At 35.7% G+C, this 18,235-nt stretch overlaps 1 protein-coding gene across 1 annotated transcript in view; it reads right to left on the reverse strand.

Moving 5' to 3' along the window:
* Positions 1-1,457: 1,457 nt before the first annotated feature.
* LOC106883905 (coatomer subunit alpha) overlaps positions 1,458-18,235 on the reverse strand; it is a 52,317-nt gene continuing 35,539 nt past the window's right edge. Inside the window, exons 13-33 of the mRNA XM_014935044.2 lie at positions 17,230-17,305; positions 16,654-16,736; positions 15,376-15,515; positions 14,911-14,996; positions 13,982-14,120; positions 13,316-13,478; positions 13,021-13,167; positions 12,513-12,702; positions 12,317-12,412; positions 11,396-11,605; positions 9,756-9,848; positions 9,187-9,287; positions 8,583-8,660; positions 7,732-7,800; positions 6,497-6,633; positions 6,164-6,350; positions 5,429-5,539; positions 4,809-4,970; positions 3,309-3,421; positions 2,613-2,694; positions 1,458-1,757 (exon numbers count right to left, since the gene is read on the reverse strand). Of these exons, the coding sequence (XP_014790530.1) occupies positions 1,698-1,757; positions 2,613-2,694; positions 3,309-3,421; positions 4,809-4,970; positions 5,429-5,539; positions 6,164-6,350; positions 6,497-6,633; positions 7,732-7,800; positions 8,583-8,660; positions 9,187-9,287; positions 9,756-9,848; positions 11,396-11,605; positions 12,317-12,412; positions 12,513-12,702; positions 13,021-13,167; positions 13,316-13,478; positions 13,982-14,120; positions 14,911-14,996; positions 15,376-15,515; positions 16,654-16,736; positions 17,230-17,305 (2,523 nt within the window). The 3' untranslated portion in view covers positions 1,458-1,697. The remainder of the gene's footprint in view (positions 1,758-2,612; positions 2,695-3,308; positions 3,422-4,808; positions 4,971-5,428; positions 5,540-6,163; positions 6,351-6,496; positions 6,634-7,731; positions 7,801-8,582; positions 8,661-9,186; positions 9,288-9,755; positions 9,849-11,395; positions 11,606-12,316; positions 12,413-12,512; positions 12,703-13,020; positions 13,168-13,315; positions 13,479-13,981; positions 14,121-14,910; positions 14,997-15,375; positions 15,516-16,653; positions 16,737-17,229; positions 17,306-18,235) is intronic.

Raw genomic sequence — 18,235 nt, forward strand, 5'->3', positions numbered from 1 at the left:
CCAAGTCATAAATCAGTTAATATGAAAAGTAGTTTCATAAACATCTGTTAACATTTGGTGGTTGATTTCTCTGGCTTTTCTTTTTTTAAATTAATTACTGGTGCAGGTACGACTGTATGGTTAAGAAGTTTGCTTCCCAACCACATGGTTTCAGGTTCAGTCCCACTGCATGGCACCTTTGCTAAGTATCTTCTACTATAGCCCCAGATTGACCAATTCTTTATGACTGAATTTGGTAGACAGAAAGTACATGGAAGCCCATTTATATATATATATATATATATATATATATATATATATACACACACACACACACACACACAAAAAGTGTGTTTGTCCCCCAAACTGCTTGACAACTGGTGGTGGTTTTTTTGGATCCCAATTTCAATAATAAATGCTATCAACATGGAGGAACCGCTCAATCAGAAAGAAATTGAAATTCACTGACATGAGAAACAACCAACTTTATTTTTGGTTTCAATAACTTGAAAATAATTTTGCAAACTTTTCAGGGCAAAAAGGATGTATTTACACTATATTTGCTTATGCTTAGAAAGCATGAAAAATTGCTGATATTATCTTCAAACTTTGCTTTTACGATTTTTATTTAAACCCCAAAGAATTTCTCTCAATACATGGCTCTGATGCTCCCCCACTACTGCTCATAATCAGAGACATATATTGTCAGCCACTAAGGGACATACTCAAGTGGTCATGGTCAAGCAAAATATTTGCTATAACGATATTTCTGCTTCAGCAACTCAGTGCTGAATCTGTTTGAAATGTAATGGAAAATTGGTCAGTTTCAAAACATCGAGGTCTGAATCACAAAAGCAAAGTCTGAAGGGAATAGCAGAAATTTCCTTTGATTTCTAGAAAGAAGCAAATAGAAAATAACACTGACTGAAAATAAAACAAAAAAATGTTGTTACACAGTGTTGTCTAATGTGTCCCCTTATATAAAATAATGGTGCGTGGTTTGAGGCCACTAAACCTGCTTTTTCTAGCAGGCTGAACACCCATATAGGGGCTCCCTGCATGGTTTGTGTAGTGGTTAATAAGTTATTGTATCATTGTTGAAGACTATGTTGTCATTGGTTAACAAAGAGAAAATATAAAAATGAGATGAGTGGGCACAGCTGTTTGGACACTGGCGATTTGGCATGGCTAACTGGACAGTGAACCAGTTTTGTAACAGTAATTTTTTGGCACTGGAGATAAACACACATACATACAGAAATATGCATACTGAGAGACAGACATTACAATTTATCAATTGAATGCAACAGAAACATTTTCCCATGCCTCATACATATCAAAAGAAATATGCTTGAACACACAGAAGAGAACTGTTAAAATGGCTGATGTCAAATCAGCGATGCCAAACAGGCAGCACCAAAATGGCTATGTCCAAATGTCTCACACACAAGAAAGTGAATGATAAAATAACAAACACATTAGCGATTGATTAATTTTATTAACCTATTAACGTATATATAATATATGTTTAAATATATATATATGTATATTTTTATAAACCAAAGTTGTATTAATAATACCTGTTACTTTATATCCATAGTAAAATAGAATGAAAATGTAGGAATATGGAGACGGTAACAATTCTGTAAACCTGTGCTTTCAATGGAATTATTAGTAAGCCAAAATGATCCATGGTTAAAATACTGTTGAAATCCAAACTATCGGAATTGAATTGGACTAATTCGAAGTCCAATGCAATCTCTACCAATTTCGGTAACCTGAAATAGAAGAAATGAATTATTATTATTTGATTTAAAATTAAGGCAACCAACTGGAAGAATCATTACTGCACCAGACAAAATGTTTAGTAGCATTACTTCTAGTTCTTTCTGATCTGAGTTCAAATGCTGCTGAGGTTAAATTTACCTTTCATCCTTTCGGGGTTGATAAAATAAGTATCAATTGAACATTGGGGGGTCCATCATCATCATCATCATTTAACATCCGTTTTCCATGCTGGCATGGGTTGGACAGCTTGACTGAAGTCTGGAGAGCCAGATGGCTGCACCAGGCTCCAATCTGATCCGGCAATGTTTCTACAGCTGGATGCCCTTCCTAATGCCAACCACTCCAAGAGTGTAGTGGGTGCTTTTTATGTGCCACTGGCACAGGAGCCAGTCAGGCGGCCCTGGCATCGATCATGTTTGGATAGTGCTTTTTATATGCCACTGGTATGGGAGCCAGTCAAGGGGTACTTTTAGTCAAATGAATCAATCCCAGTACTCAGTATTTTTTTAAAGCTTAGTATTTAATAGGTCTCTTGCCAAACCACTAAGTTATGAGGACATAAACATACCGACACTGGTTGCCAGGTAGTGGTGAGCAACAAACACAGACACAAAGACACTCGACAGGCTTCTTTCAATTTCCATCTACCAAATTCACTCAAAGTTTCGGTTGGACCAAGGCTAGAGTAGAAGACACTCACCCAAGGTGCCATGCAGTGGGACTGAACCCAGAACAATGTGGTTGGGAAGCAAGAAATTTCTTCTCAGCAGAAACTAACATAAAATGTTAATATAATTTTTAGTTAGCTTAATAAATAGGGCAAATATAATCTGTGTAAAACTTACCTTAGTAACTCTACAGACTTCTCCTTTAAACTCTGGTTGGTAGCAGGCTCCACTAAGAGGGCATTTGACTACTGGTTTTCCTCTGAAATAATAATAGTTAACTGACACTCAATATAATGTCATAATTTGCAATACTTATTAGAGCTTTCATTCACAGATTTATTTCCTAAATCCTCTGAGGGATGGAAAACAGTCAACAATGGAGAAATTTGAATTCAGAATATATAAGAGTAAAACTAAATACTAAAATGCATTTATTTTTGGATACATACCTTATCAGCCATCTCTATTTTCATAAATAAACAAATAGTAATTATTATGATTAAATATTTGAAATTTTCAATCTAATACATCACTTCTCCATCCTGTTTAATATGTTGATATAAAACATTCTTTACAACTAATTAAGATATGAGCCTCTATGTGGTTGAGTTGCTAGAAACACGAGACAAATATCCCGCAAATCATGCCCTGCCACGTAAAAGATAATTAACCCTTCTGATACCAACCTGCCTAAGATTGTCCCTGATTCTACGATAGAATCTCCGTTTTATTAAATAAAGAGATTTAAACTAAATAAAACCTGGTATCGAAATCCCAAGTTAATGTATGTTCTAAACAGCAGTCTAATAATGATTAAGTTGAAACAAAGCAGTGCACTTCGACAGAAATATTGCAAAATACATTTAAACAAACCTGTAGATTGGCACATATGTTGCAGCACAAATGTCAAAGGGATTATGTTGGTCATATTTCATTTCATGTTGATCAACAGGATTTTTCTCACAGGCTACTAATATTCTTCTTGTCTAGAAAACAGAAAAACGGCATAAAAGATGTTCTAATTAATACACACAAGCACAAAAATATCAGTAAGAACTAAGTAATATTCATATCTAATTGTTAATGTTCGTTGCCTTTATTTCAAAATTTTATAAAATCAAGTGGACCATTAGTCATTTGGCCTTCGTGCGGGTGACACGTAAAAGCACCCACTACACTCTCTGAGTGGTTGGCGTTAGGGAGGGCATCCAGCTGTAGAAACTCTGCCAAATCAGATTGGAGCCTGGTGTTGCCATCCGGTTTCACCAGTCCTCAGTCAAATCGTCCAACCCATGCTAGCATGGAAAGCGGACGTTAAACGATGATGAGTTCATTACAAAGATCAAACTAGCGTATTGCTGACCATTCTGGAGAACTTCTATAGCCATACAGAAGCCAGTATTTTAACTTTGATTTTTTTAAAGTTGATATATTTCTTGTGTCTTTCCTTTTTTACTTATTTCACTCACTGCACTGCATCCATGAAGGGTTTATTCAAATGTTATGAACCCCAGTCCTTATTTTTTTAAAGTTTATTCAGTTGTAGTGAGTACCAGCCAACACATTCCCCCATTTCTCCTTCCAAATGTCCCATCCTGGATGTTTCCTGTTTGGTCAAGGTGAGAGGGCTGAGAAGTCTCTCTGTGTCTGTTTGTGACTATATAGGCACCTAAAGCAATTGACAAAAGCAGGATACATGCTACCAAGTAACAGCTGTGGTTTGATTACCTCCTAAGGCTGGAACAAGTTAGACAGTTTGGTGGTCTGATGAGTTAATGAATATTGGTGAAGGATTGCATCCTTCACCAATATCTTCTTTGGCATGGTCTCTACATGTGGATGCCCTCCCTAACACCAATCCCTTTACAGAGTGTACAGGGTGCTTTATTTTCTCTCAGAGCACCAGCACTAGTGATGATTGCTTCATAACTTGCAAGGCTAAGGACCTAAGGTTGCCATTACAACTGAGGCAGATCAGAAAAGAGTGTGGGCAATGACTGTAGGTGGATGGATGAGAGAATGGTAAGAAAGGAAGCTTGGGGAGTAAGCAGGGAATAGGGGAGAAGGGAGTTCAATTAAATGACTATTTAAAGAAAGGACAATTATGCTGATTACTTCTTTATACTTGTTTTTCTCATTGTCAAGAAAACTTCAATAAAACAGATAATGAGAAGAAGGCTCCTACATGATCACTTGTCTTGCTAAAAATAAGTCAATTTCCCTCACATCAACATTCTATCATTTTTAAAAACGGAAAGACATATTAAACCATGTAGTCCTAGATATATATAAAAAGATGCCTTTGATAACAGGTCTGCTCAAACAGCACTGATCTGAGGCTTAGCAACAACAACAACAAAACCAATACAGTACCTGTTGTGCAACATCAGGTTTTGGACCCAATTCTAAAAGCCTACGAGCAAATGATGCAGCCATGTGGAAATTTTTCATCTTGAAGAAAAGGTTGAGAGCTGTTCGTAAGGTTAGAATCATGTGTATTGGCTGTAAGTTGCAGTGTGAAAAGTACGCAGCCATCTGTTGAAGAAGAAATGTATAATGACAGTTCTTTCATTATAAACAACAAAATGAATTCTAGAGCAAGCAAACTCTAAACATACAGTAATAATAAAATATAATGGTACAGCTCGATCCAACTCCAAAATACTGGTTCACTAGTCAGCATCATTAGACTGTGGCCAGCATAATGGAATAGGAGCTTTATTTGCATATTCAAAACATTTCCCATAAACAAATTTAAAATATATATATATATATATATACACACACACACACACATATATACACACATGCACATACATATATATGCACACACACACGATTTATGTTGGGAAACAAATCAGTAAATGTCTCTTCATATCTTTATAAACTATTCACAGATCAAAATATACAAGCAAGTTTAATTGTATGACAAGCAACAACAATGGTTTATTAAAACACACAAGAATCAGAACAACTGCATTTCTGCTGCTTACCTCACAACTGCGTTTCTGCTGCTCAAATGTTTCTTTGGGAAGTTCTTTCCGTGCCATTTCCATAGACAATCCCACAATGTATTCTCTGCAAATTTCTACAAGTTGCTGTGCCTATAATACAGACAAACTAATTATAAATGCACAACAAAGATTGGAATAATTAAAAATTTTTTTTAAGATTTTCATCACATGAATTAATATGCACCTGGGTATGTCAGGTGCATTTCGGTGAAGGTTTAATGCAACTAATTCAGAGAAGTGGATAAAGGAAATGATAAAGCCAGAAATACAAACCCCATTGAAGGTTCAATATCCTTATCACCACTTAACATCCATCTTCCATCCTGACATGGGTTGGACAGTTTGGCAGGAACTGGTGAGCCAGTGGACTACACAAAGTTCCAGTGTCTGTTTTGGCATGTTTTCTACAGCTTGATGCCCTTCCCAACACCTCCCACTTCAGAAGGCACAGAGTGCTTTTTGTATGGCACTGGCACCAGTATAGTCACTAAGTAACTTGCAAGACAAAACCCCCTCAAGTGAGGTGGGGAGTAGTATTGATGGAGGTGGCTTTGAGTTTGGTGATGAGAGAATAAAATATGACAAAGTGACAGAAACAGGTGTCTTGCTGTAGAGGAGATACATGGTTGCCTCAGTTAGAAAAAAAAAAAAGAAGAGAAGAGAGAAAAAATGTGTAGATATGTAGATATAATGATATTGCATCGTTTAACTTACCTCAGCTATTTCTTGCTTATTGTCAACAACCAAGAGTGGCACACTCAGAAGGATTGTACGGAAACGGTCAATTGCTTCACCAAATTTACCTCCTGTTGTCAGTTGATAGGCTACTTGAAGCTGTTGTACTAAAGTGGCAAGCTTCAAACCAACAGCTGGCACACCATTCCTTGCTCCAGCGTCTTTCCTTTAAAAATAAATAAATAAATAAAGCTTGTAATTAATCATTACATTTTCAGTGGTTTACAAATGAGATAAATGAGTTTTAACATACCTAATATACTGCACAAATACATAGATTTTAAGGGAATCTTTCTCAAAATACTATCTTACCAGTTCCGGTGTGGATGTCCAAAGAGTGGTGGTAAAGATGGAATACCAACATAGCAGGTTCTAGCATGAGCAAAGGTCTGAAGGAACAGCTGCTTGTATTGAGCAAAGCTGACCATACCAACTTGATCGTGGAGAAGCTGAAAGAGAATAAAAGTTATTTCCATTTCAAAAGATTTCAAGGCAAGAATCATATTTCATATTACAAATTTTCTTTTTTTTAAAAATGAAGATTTGTAAATAAAGGAATATTATTCAGTAAATGATTTTGAAAGCAGAACAAAAGAGGGACAGGCAACAATCCTAGGGTATAGGTGTGGTGTGAAGGGGCAAAAAATTCCCCTGCTCTAATGTTTTTTAACCCATATCCTTTCCAAAGGATTTTCTTAAGTTTGTCCAGGCTTGTTTTCAGCATTTTAGTAAGCCTTTGTTCCATACATTCTAAGTATCATAAAGCTTTCTTTTCATAAGTCCCAAGTTACTCTGGTAATTGAAAAAATTGAGAATGTGGACCATATATGATACATAGACGCCAGGGAAATATGTCGTCCATATCATGAGACATAGGATAGCCAAAGGGTTAATTAAGGTGGAGGATACCAAGAGTATCTTTAACTCGAAGTGCTGAGAACACTCTGAAAAGTGATTTTATAGACAGATTGATCTTTAGCTGAGATGTGTCATTTTTGAAATTACTTGTTTTTTTTTGTTAATGTCATGTTTATTGTGAAGCAATGGGGCTCTCAAAAATACCAATTCTATTTTTTGGCAGATAAGCAACATCATTACAAGAATGACCATGAAATTTAATAATGCAGTAAAATGGTTAATTTCACATGCATTGCTAATGTTCTTGGAAAACCATTAACTTCATTAACTCTCATATCCATTTCCCTAATATTGAGATCTATCATCATTATTATTATCACTTAATGACTGTTTTCAATGCTGGCATAGGTTGAACAGTTTGACATGATTTCTACAGGTAGATGCCCTTCCTAATGCCAACCAATTTACAGAGTGTTCTAGGTGCATTTTAGGTGCTTTTTATGTAGAACCCAGCATCTATGTAAGAAACAATTACTATTACCTTCACCACCACCGCCACTAGCAGTGTCTTCCAATTCATTCATCAAGTTCATATTTTATTTACTTCCAAACTTAGATCTATACAGTTGTTTAAAAGGCTTAATTTAAAAAGAAGTTTATTTCAACTTTAATTAAAAAAATTAACTTACTCGCATAGCTGTTTCAAATGATCCTGCACGTATATGGTCTGCTGGCAGTTGGGAATTATTACACCAAACCTGGAATATCAGAGAGCATTTGTATAAAACATTTCAGATCATAAACTGCTTCAACCAAACATCTCCATTCTAATCCATCATTTAAGAAGGTCAGTTCTATCTTACTTCCATGACCTAACAATCATCAAAGGCCCACAAATTTATTTACTATTCTCTTTAATACTCATAGCCATATATATAAATTCAAAAAAAAAAAAAAAAAAATAGTGCAGTGCCCACGGTATTTGGAAACATTTTTACATTCAAAATCATTGAAACACGAAATAAACTACCCAAGTCAATTGTTAAAACTGCTAGGATGCTGTAGCTTTCAAAAATGTGATGCTTTCAGCAATCAGCCAACACTATACTCGACCAACTTATTTACTCTTTTTCCGCTTAAAGATTTTTCTTTTTGCCTGATGTTTTTATCATATATACTCTGTATGTACTTCTGGCTGTCATGACCATCTTCCTTTAATTGTCTTTGTAATTGACTTACCCAAACCTTGAAGTTACTGGCCTCATGCCAAAATTTGAAACCATTAAGGCAGTGAGCTAGTAGAAACGTTAGCACATTAAATAAAATGCTTAGCATCATTTCTTTCACCGATGTTCTAAGTTCAAATCTGGCCATGGTCAACTTTACTTTTCATCCTTTTGGGGTTGATAAAATAAAGTACCAATCAAGTACTGGAGCTGATGTAATCAACTTGCTCCCTCCCCATAAATCACCGACCTTGTGTGAAATCATCATCATTATTATGTCAGAATAAAAACAAATAAATAGTAATCATATTTACCTGTGTTTGACTGGTTCCTTTAGTTGGCGGAACAAAGTAACCCTCTTCTCCTCCCATTGAAGGAACAGGACCAAGATCCTAATGAAAAAAAAAAAAGGAAACAAATTTAAAATGCTTAACAAATTACATGAGACTACATCTGAAAAAATATTTGTTTTTATCTTCTTTTAAACTTAAAAACAATTATCATCATTTAACGTCTGTTTTCCATGCTGGCATGGGTTGACTGAAAATTATATGACCAGGACTTTAATTGTAAGTTGTGGATGTGTCATATGATCAGGACCTTAATTGTAAGACTAGATACATCATAAGATCTGGACATGTCATAAGACCAGGATATTAATTGTAAGAACTGGATAAGTCTTAAAACTAGGATCTTAATTGCAAGTCAGATATAAATTGTAATAGTATTTTAGTTATCATCATTTAATGTCCATTTTCCATGCTAGCATGGGTTAGACTGTTTGACAGGCGGTGGGGAGCCGGAGAGCAGCAGCAGGCTCTCCCATTGTCTGTTTTAGCATGGTTTCTATGGCTGGATGCCCTTCCTAATGCCAATTAAAATTATTATACAGTTGAGTGTTAGAAGTTATCAGCTTACTAAATCAGCAGGTAATTCAAGTTCTTCATCAACATCCCAACCATCTCCTTCTTTATCTCCTGCAGCATCTTCATCAAGACCAGATTCAGCAGGCATGAAATCTAAATTTGTCACAAAAATAAATCAAGTCTGTTAAAGTAACTGTTTAAATTTACAAGGAAAAAAAAAGAAAATATAAAGATCTTTCTTGAATTCTCAACAAATCTAGGGAAATGAAATCGTTGAGTTAATTAGGCACACACTTGGTCAGGTGGTTAAGTACCTTGCTTCCCAGCCAAGTGATTTGGGGTTCAATAACTTCTGTCCAACCAAAGCTTGTTGAGTACAAGTGTGTGTGTGTGTGTGTGTGCATACATGCATAGTTAAGTGTTAATGTGTGTGAGCATGTGTATGTCAGTGTGCATGTGTGTGCTTGTGTGCATGCCTCCTCATCTTGAAATCTCATGATAGTTATTGTAAACAAGTGTCACTGTCAAACAAGCAGAGTCATTTGTTTCTGATATTCAGTGAAAGCAAATCAGCAAATCAATAATCAATAGGCGAACAATGACTGGTATTACTATACTTACCATCATCCATAACAAGTTCAGCATCAACTCCCCAGCCATCTGCACTAGTATCATCCATAGCCTCAGAGGTGGCTGCCAAGGTTCCTCCTTGTCCTGTAAGTTACGAAAAATGTAATGTTAACATATAGATAGCACTGTATCTCTGAATACAAGGATGGTATATTACCTTTTTAACCCTTTAGCATTTAAGTTGGCCATATCTGGTCAAAATAACCTACCTGTTTTACCTTCAAACTGGCCAGATCCAGACTATCACACTTATCCTACAATATTATTCTAAAAATAAACAATCACATCGTTGCAACCTCAAAGTTACAATCTCAAAGCATGACTAATTTTTATCATTTTGAATAAATAAGCATTACATTTGATAGATTGGAGCCTGGTGTTGCCATCTGGTTTCACCAGTCTTCAGTCAAATCGTCCAACCCATGCTAGCATGGAAAGCGGACGTTAAACGATGATGATTTGATAGAGAAATCTGAATGCTAAAGGGGAAAGCACAAGGGTGACACTGTGCCTTTATAAAAACAAACTGGCACTGTGCCTCTATAAATACCAGTGTAAATAATGTTTCAGTACACAAAAGCGTGACATTTTGCCTCAGAACATACAACAGTAACCACTGTGCTTCTATACAAATGAGAGTTCCAATGTGCCTCTGTAAAAGTAAAGGTGTCAATGCATTTTTATATACAAGGACACCAATGTGTTTCAGTAAATATATACATGTCAGTCTTTAACAATGTCTAGAGATAAAGGTCTGTAAATGTGCATATTAATTGCTTTCTTAAGCAAGAATTATTAGTACACAGTGAAACAAGCTGAAATTCTAAATGCAATTCCTACTAAACAGTTGAGTGTATCAAATGTTTAGTGTTAAGACTGGAGACACTCAACTGGAAATACATGCTTTAATATATAACATGTTTAAAGCTAAAAACAAATTACCAACACAAATAGATACTGATTTCTAATAAAGGTACAAGGTCACTAATTTTGCAGGAGGGATATAGTCAATTACATTAAACAGTGGTCTTCAATGAGTGCTTTTTGCCCAATGTCCTAACAATTCTGCCAGCTTGCTACCCTATATTATAATAATGATGATGATGGACTTTTTTGTCAAATACGATGTGTGTTCAGCTTTTGCTGAATGACCTGCACAAATGATTTGTTTATAATGATCAAATGTATGTGCTGTGCATTAGTTCACTCCCTCCATCAAACTGAGATTGCCAGAACAGGTGCACAGTGCATCACATGTCAGGTGTCAAAATGATTGCAGAGCAAGGTAAGATGAAGTGTTTTGCTCCTAGGAAATGAAACCATGATCTCATAATAGTGAATGCAACACTAACCACAAGGGTCATACGTCCTCACAATAATAAATAATAATAATCCTTTCTACTATAGGCACAATGCCTGAAATTCTGGGGGAGGGGTTAAGTCGATTACACCGACCCCCAGTACTCGGTACTTGACTGATCAGCCCTGAAAGGATGAATGGCAAAATTGACCTCAGCAGAATTTGAACTCAGAAGATAAAGACAGACAAAATACCGCTAAGCATTTTGCCTGGCGTGCTAACAATTCTGCCAGCTTGTTGCTTAATAATAATAATGATGATGTATTCTAACCTCTGGCAGCCATGGCACCTTCAAAGAATCCTTTAGAAACTGTGAGTAAGGGCCAATTGCTCTCTTGTTGAGTTATAGGAACTGGTGGCCGTAGAAGCTTAGCATTTGGATACAAGTCAGGTACTCGCTCTTTTTCTGAGAAACTCTCTTTCAAACTCTGGGCCTCCTCTTCCATGCCATGAGTAGCAGCTGTTAAATAAGCCAGGGATTCTGCAAGAAAATAGAATAAACACTGAATACTGGAAAATTTGTAAGATACACAAGCAAAAGTATCAATAACAGATTCAGAATTAGCAAAAGCCTTCACTAGACAATGCAGTAAACCTTCATTTTTAACGTCCATTTTTCCATGTTTGCAAGATTTAATGATGCAGATTTTCTATGACTGGATGACTTTCCTATTGACAACCTTCACTAGTTTCCAGGTAAGGAAATATTTACCTTTAGCTAGAGAGGTTTTTTTGTTTTTTTTTTTGAAGATTGGAAACAAGCCTAGCTTGTATGATGGTGATGATAATTTACAGCCGTCAGACGAAATCTACACACAAACACACGTATGCACATGCGGTGGACTTCTTTCTGTTTCATCAACTGTATCTATTCACAAGGCTTTGGATGGTCCAGGGCTATAGTAGAAGACACTTGCCCAAAGTGCCATGCGATGGGACTGAACCCATGACCAACTGTTTGGGAAGCAAGCTCCTAAAACACACAGCCACACTTGCACATATCAAATACAAAAATGGGCCAAAATACCTTTGATCTGCTAAACAACAACCATCGACATTATTTTCATTATCATCGTTTAATCAAATTAGTGACAAAAGTAAATGCATATACAAGCCAAGTATGTCCTCATTCAAATGACTTGGTCTGTTTGATGTACAGGGTTAAACAACAACAAATACAAGTCTCACTTACTTTGGCCACAATTTTTCAGAATTTTCACCCTTTCATGGACATCGCCAATAAGTAGAGTATTTTGGAAGTGACCACTAACATCCTTGCGAATTTCAGCTGAAAAATACAGTAAATATACATCAAGATATGATCCATCTCACAATGTGTTGAGTGTGTTTAATTCGACATTCAATCTTAAAACAGATACAAAACATACCGATTTTCATCATCTTCTTGAGTTTATCTAAGTTGCCAGTAATCAAATAGAGGAAAGAGAGTTTATCAAAGTTCTTAGTTCGTTGATATGCCATCTCTACAACCTGGTGGTTACCTTGGAGAAGAGCGGCTTCACCAAGCTTGTCCCAACAGGCTTGGTCATCTAATGCTCGTGCTGCTTCCAGAGCAATCTGTAAAAAGAGATGTACATTTTGAAATTTAAGAAATCTAATAAGAGACAATCTAAAGCAGTGGTTCTTAACCATTTTTTGCCTATGAACTCCTTTGATTCCTATTTTACTCTCTTGGATCTCCATAGCCATTTGATATAGATAGAAAAAAATTCCTAATGTATTTTTATTATTAAATATTATTAGGAATTGTATCAAAAAATTAAAATATTTTGTGTATTGAAGAAGTATAAGCAATTTATTGCACATAAATTTTAACAATAAAATCTCATATGGACCCCCAAGGGAGTTCAAAGATGTGATAAATGAATGACTCACCTCAATGTTTCCACATTCCAAAGCAAGACTAAATCTGGTTTTTTCATCTTTGACAAAATGTAGTGCCACTTCTGGGTAGCCTTTCTTCTGCAGGTAGGCAATTATGGATTGTCCGACAAGTTTGGCATTACGGACCATGTGCAGCACCTTCAGAAATAACAGGTATACAGAACACATTGGATAACGTAACCTCAGATAAAGAAAGGTGGGATGATCGTGGCTAGAACATCATTTATCCTAGTTATCACTCACTAATTCTGTGTGGGAAATATATTGAACAAGAATAAGAACCTACCTCTTCATATTTGCGATTGACCAATGCCATCTTAAATCTAAATTCAGTTGGATCAATACCCAGGATTCTTGGTCTACATTCACGATCCAAACAGTACACACTGTTTCCTTTAACACGGCTTATGTAAATGGGTAAGTCTAGGGTGCGAATAATTCCATGATCCCTAAAAATAAAGTTTGAAGCTTTAGCCAATGCAAAAATAATATCCAAATCTTTTATCTTTTACTTGTTTCACTCATTAGACTGCGGTCATGCAGGGGCACTACCTTGAATATTTAGACAAATGAATCTTTTTTTATCTTTAAAGTCTGATATTTATTCTATCGGTTACTTTTACTGAACTGCTTAGTTATAGAGACTTAAACACACCAACACCTGTTGTCGAGCAATGAGGGGAGGGGACAAACACAGACACAAAGAGACACACACACAGATATATATATATACATATATGACGGGCTTCTTTCAGTTTCCGTCTACCAAATCTACTCACAAGGTTTTAGTTGGCCCAACGCCATAGAAGACACTTGCGCAAGGTGCCATACAGTTACTCCTGAGCCTTTACATTACATTATTATATATATATATATATATATATATATACACACACATATATATAGCACACCTATATATCACATTATTATATAGAATGATAGAGCAACTTACCCGTTGGTCAGAGCATACTTAATATGATTGCTGGTTGTGTAAACGAACACACCACTTTCTTCCCAAGCTCCACTCTTAACACGGATGTTCTCATGAATAGTGCACACATTTTCCAATTTACGGCTGCAGATAGCAATAACTAAAACAAAACAAAATCAGTAAAGATAAATTTTGATATAAAAAATAATTACTCGAGCATTATTTTATAGCTATATATTTTATATTATTCAATTGCTGACATTTAGAAACTTCACTCAGGCATTTTACAGCCTGGCAAACCCCATTTGTATAACTTACAAATGGTTGTAGCTTAGCTGCACAGGTCAATCTTGATCAAGCATACTATAATCAAATGCATTCCAGACATGATCAGCCATCATTTTAAGAGTATTTAGAACTACATAATCAAATGTTGCTTTTTCTCATATAAGACAGCAGAGTGCAAACCGAGGAAGAGTTGGTTGCTATTTTAAGCTTGTCAAGTGACCATGCAGAAGCTTCCTGTATTGCAAAATTTATAAAGTCAACACCTTTCCTTAAATTCAACTGAGAATTAGTGTGCTTCTTAATAGTCATACGTCTTATTTAGGGCCACATAACAGATTCTGTATGAAGATTAAAAGGCTATGTTACAGGTAGATATTTAAAATTACAGCAGTATTTTGGTGGTTCATAGGTCAAGGAAATTATAACCTGTCAAACCAGAAAGAACCCCACCTCATTAGAGAGGGTGGGAGGGATATGGATTAAAATGTTTTATGTCCTTTTTCTCATAGAACAACAACCTGAATTCTAGTCTAATGTCCAATAATCACCCTATAATATCAAGAGAAAGCTCAAGTAAATACAGATTTAATTTGTTAGGTGTAAATTTAAATCATCTAAAAGTACCACAATACACACATAAGTAGAAGAAATAGGAAACCTACCGTGTTTACTCAACAGTGCTACATGTGTCATGTCTTGGGACCAGACAACATATTTAACTTTGGGAACTTTGACAGATGCCAAAGACCTAAAACAAGGAACGAAATAACAAGAGATTTAATATGAGATAATAACTGAAAGGAGAGATAACTCACTGAGCAGGAGTTTATCATTACTAAGGGGTGGGGGTATGAGGGGAGTATTTGATACAGGGAGAGAGTAAACTATTCCTATGTAAAGCAGATGAAGTTATTCTTCATATTTAAAATATCTGATTAAAGCTGTGGATATATAACTGATAATATTGTGTAGTTACTTACGGCTTATAATGATATAAGCCAGACGTATTCTACAAAAGCTGGCCTTGGCTAATTTGATATCGAAGTAAATAAAATACAGGATATGATGAAATACATCAAAAGAACTTAAACAAAACTGACAGAGATGAATAACAATAGAGATCCTACCTCTTCTGTTGTACATCAAATAAGGTAACCGTTTCATTGTCTTTGAGAAGAAGACATCCAGTTCCAGCATAGAATATTTCATTACAGCTGGGAGTTTGCATTTTTTTAGTAATTTCATTCTTCAGATTCTTTATAACAATCTAAAAGCAAGAAACATCAATATTAGAATGAAAATATTGAGAATGTTAAGTTTATCTTAGTCTACTTTGATATGTCCCAGATTGTTATTTAATTTTCTTAAACAAGTTATATCAGTTTACTTCGTCATCATTAACATCCATTTTTCCATGCCTGCATGGGTCAGACAAAATTCGTTGAGGTGGATTGTCTGCTCATAAGATTTGGGTCAGCCCAAGGCTATAGTTGAAGACTCTTATCCAAGAGTGCTGGGCAGTGGGACTGAACCCAAGACTCCATGGTTGCAAAGTAAGTTTCTTAACCACACAGCCATGCCTGCACCTGTAGTCTGTGTTCAAATCCCACTGAAGTCTAGCTTGTCTTTCATTGTTTTGGTGGTTGATAAATAAAGACCCAGTCCAATGTGGTGAATTAATGGAGTTGTTAGTGAGTATTTCTGACTCAGTGCATTCAGAGTTCAAATTCAGCTGCAGTGTTGTCAATGTCCAGGGTTAATCATGCTACCACAGAACACAATACCCGACACACAACTGGCCAGTGTCAACAGATGGGCCTACAACCAACATCGATAAACCAGCAACAGCACAATGAGGCTTCTTCCAGCAGTGAATTGAAAATAGCAGAAAAGAATGGAAACTATGTGTAAGTCAATGAGAGACAAGATGTCCAACAGTATTTAGTTTCATTTCTTTATATTCGTGATCAACTTTGTCTTTCATCTTTTTGAAGTCAATACAATTGACTTAACTACTCCTGGGTATGAGCATAAAAACTGCATCCCTCTGCCAAGCCATGTCGGGCCAGTGTGGCAGAGTTGCTCATCAAACCAGCATGATCTCAAGCTTCAATTCATGGCCTCCATATCAGGTTATGGTTGGTGGAGACAACACGCTGAGGAGGCCTTTGTTCTGCTATGGACTAAACACAAGCAATTCAATCCAACACAAATCCTTTATATTCAGAATTTCACTCCCACCAATTCAGTCTTTGTCTTTCTTTACTCAGAGCTCAACTGATAGATACCAGGAATGTAAAGAGATGATTCCATAGTCTAGATCTCTACTCCCACTCCTTGGCCTTCTACCTATTCAAAAAGAAAATCAACATAAAAAAAAAACCAACAAAAACGTGTGCACTTACTGAGTGTGTTCTATCGAGCACAGCAAAACGGTTGCGGGCAACCCATACAGCAGTAAGGCCAGAAGACCTTTTTCCTTCGGGAGCTAAAAGAAATAAGTCAAACATCAAGTTAAATCAAAGTATTACGTTTTAAGAGGAATTAAAAAAAAAAAAACTGATAGTCAATAATTTATCATTTGACCTAAGACAGCTGGATGGAATCATTTGCAGAATGTTTCCTAACTGAATATATCTATTACAAAGGTTAATGTGTACTTATGGTAGGACTGTATTGTTAGTCAAGGAGATCCAAATTATATGGTGTTCACACTACTGCTTATGAAAACTTCATCCATTAGGTAGATATTCAAACAACTTTGTTAGTATAAAAGAATAATATATAAATACAAATAATAATAACAACAATAATAATAATAATGGTTTCAAATTTTGGCACAAGGCCAGCAATTTTGCAGGGAAAAGACAAGTTGATTACATCAACTCCAGTATGTGACTGGTACATATTTTATCAGTCCTGAATGATGACAATGATGATGAGTAAATGAATTATTAAAAAGAGTTCAAATTTGAAATTACCATCAGGATTTTGTGAATCAGAATTTTTTGGAATGCCATATAAATCATATGTACTATTGTCAACGTTACTGGTCCTCTGTAAAAGAGAATAAAAATATCCATAGCATTAAAAGAAAAAAAAAGAACATTAATAAAAAAAAGGTGAACATTCCACACAAACACATGAACTAAATGTCTGAAAGTACCAAAGAGTGAAAATCAGTAAGATTTCTGGAAACATCACATAAATTCTTCGTTTGCAAAGTTCTTGATGTGAATTTGTGTTGAAACAAACTATGTCACACCCAACCATTTTTAGAAAGAAAGGACATAGTGGGTACTGTATTTGTAAATACACTAAGTCTGTAATTGTATATACACGAAAATCTAAAGAAAAAATACAAGATGGTCAAAGTAGGAATATTGTTGATCATATATTCACTCTAGCAGAGCTGATCTAAGGTTAAATAATAGCAATCTTTTATTATGTTACAAAATTTGTTTTTATTTTATGATAGACCTAGCATGGCTGGGTAGTTAAGAAGCTTGCTTTTCAAAGCCGTAGTTTTGAGTTCAGTCCCAAAGCACAGCACTTTTATAAATATCTTCAACTACAGTACTGGGCTGATTAATGCTTTGTGATGAATTCAGTAGGTAGAAACTATGTGAAAGCCCAATGCACGTGTGTTTGCCTCACCACCACCACTTGACAACTGGTCTTGGTTTGTTTACAACCCTGTAACCTAGCAGATTGGCAATAGAGATCAATGGAATAAGTACTGGGATTGATCTGTTTGACTAAAACAGTTCAAGGCAATGCCCCAGCATGGCCATATTCCAGTGACTGAAGCAAATGTAAGATAAAAGATAAAGAAATGCAAGTTTAACTTAGAGATATGAAGCTAACTGATTAGACAATGACATAATAATAATAACATTAATAAGAAGGATGATTTCAAATTTTGGCACAAGGCCAGCAATTTCGGAGAAGGGGTAAGTCAATTACATCAACTCCAGTGTTCAATTG

Source organism: Octopus bimaculoides, chromosome 17, assembly GCF_001194135.2.
Source record: "Octopus bimaculoides isolate UCB-OBI-ISO-001 chromosome 17, ASM119413v2, whole genome shotgun sequence".
In the NCBI taxonomy this organism is placed as follows: domain Eukaryota; kingdom Metazoa; phylum Mollusca; class Cephalopoda; order Octopoda; family Octopodidae; genus Octopus; species Octopus bimaculoides.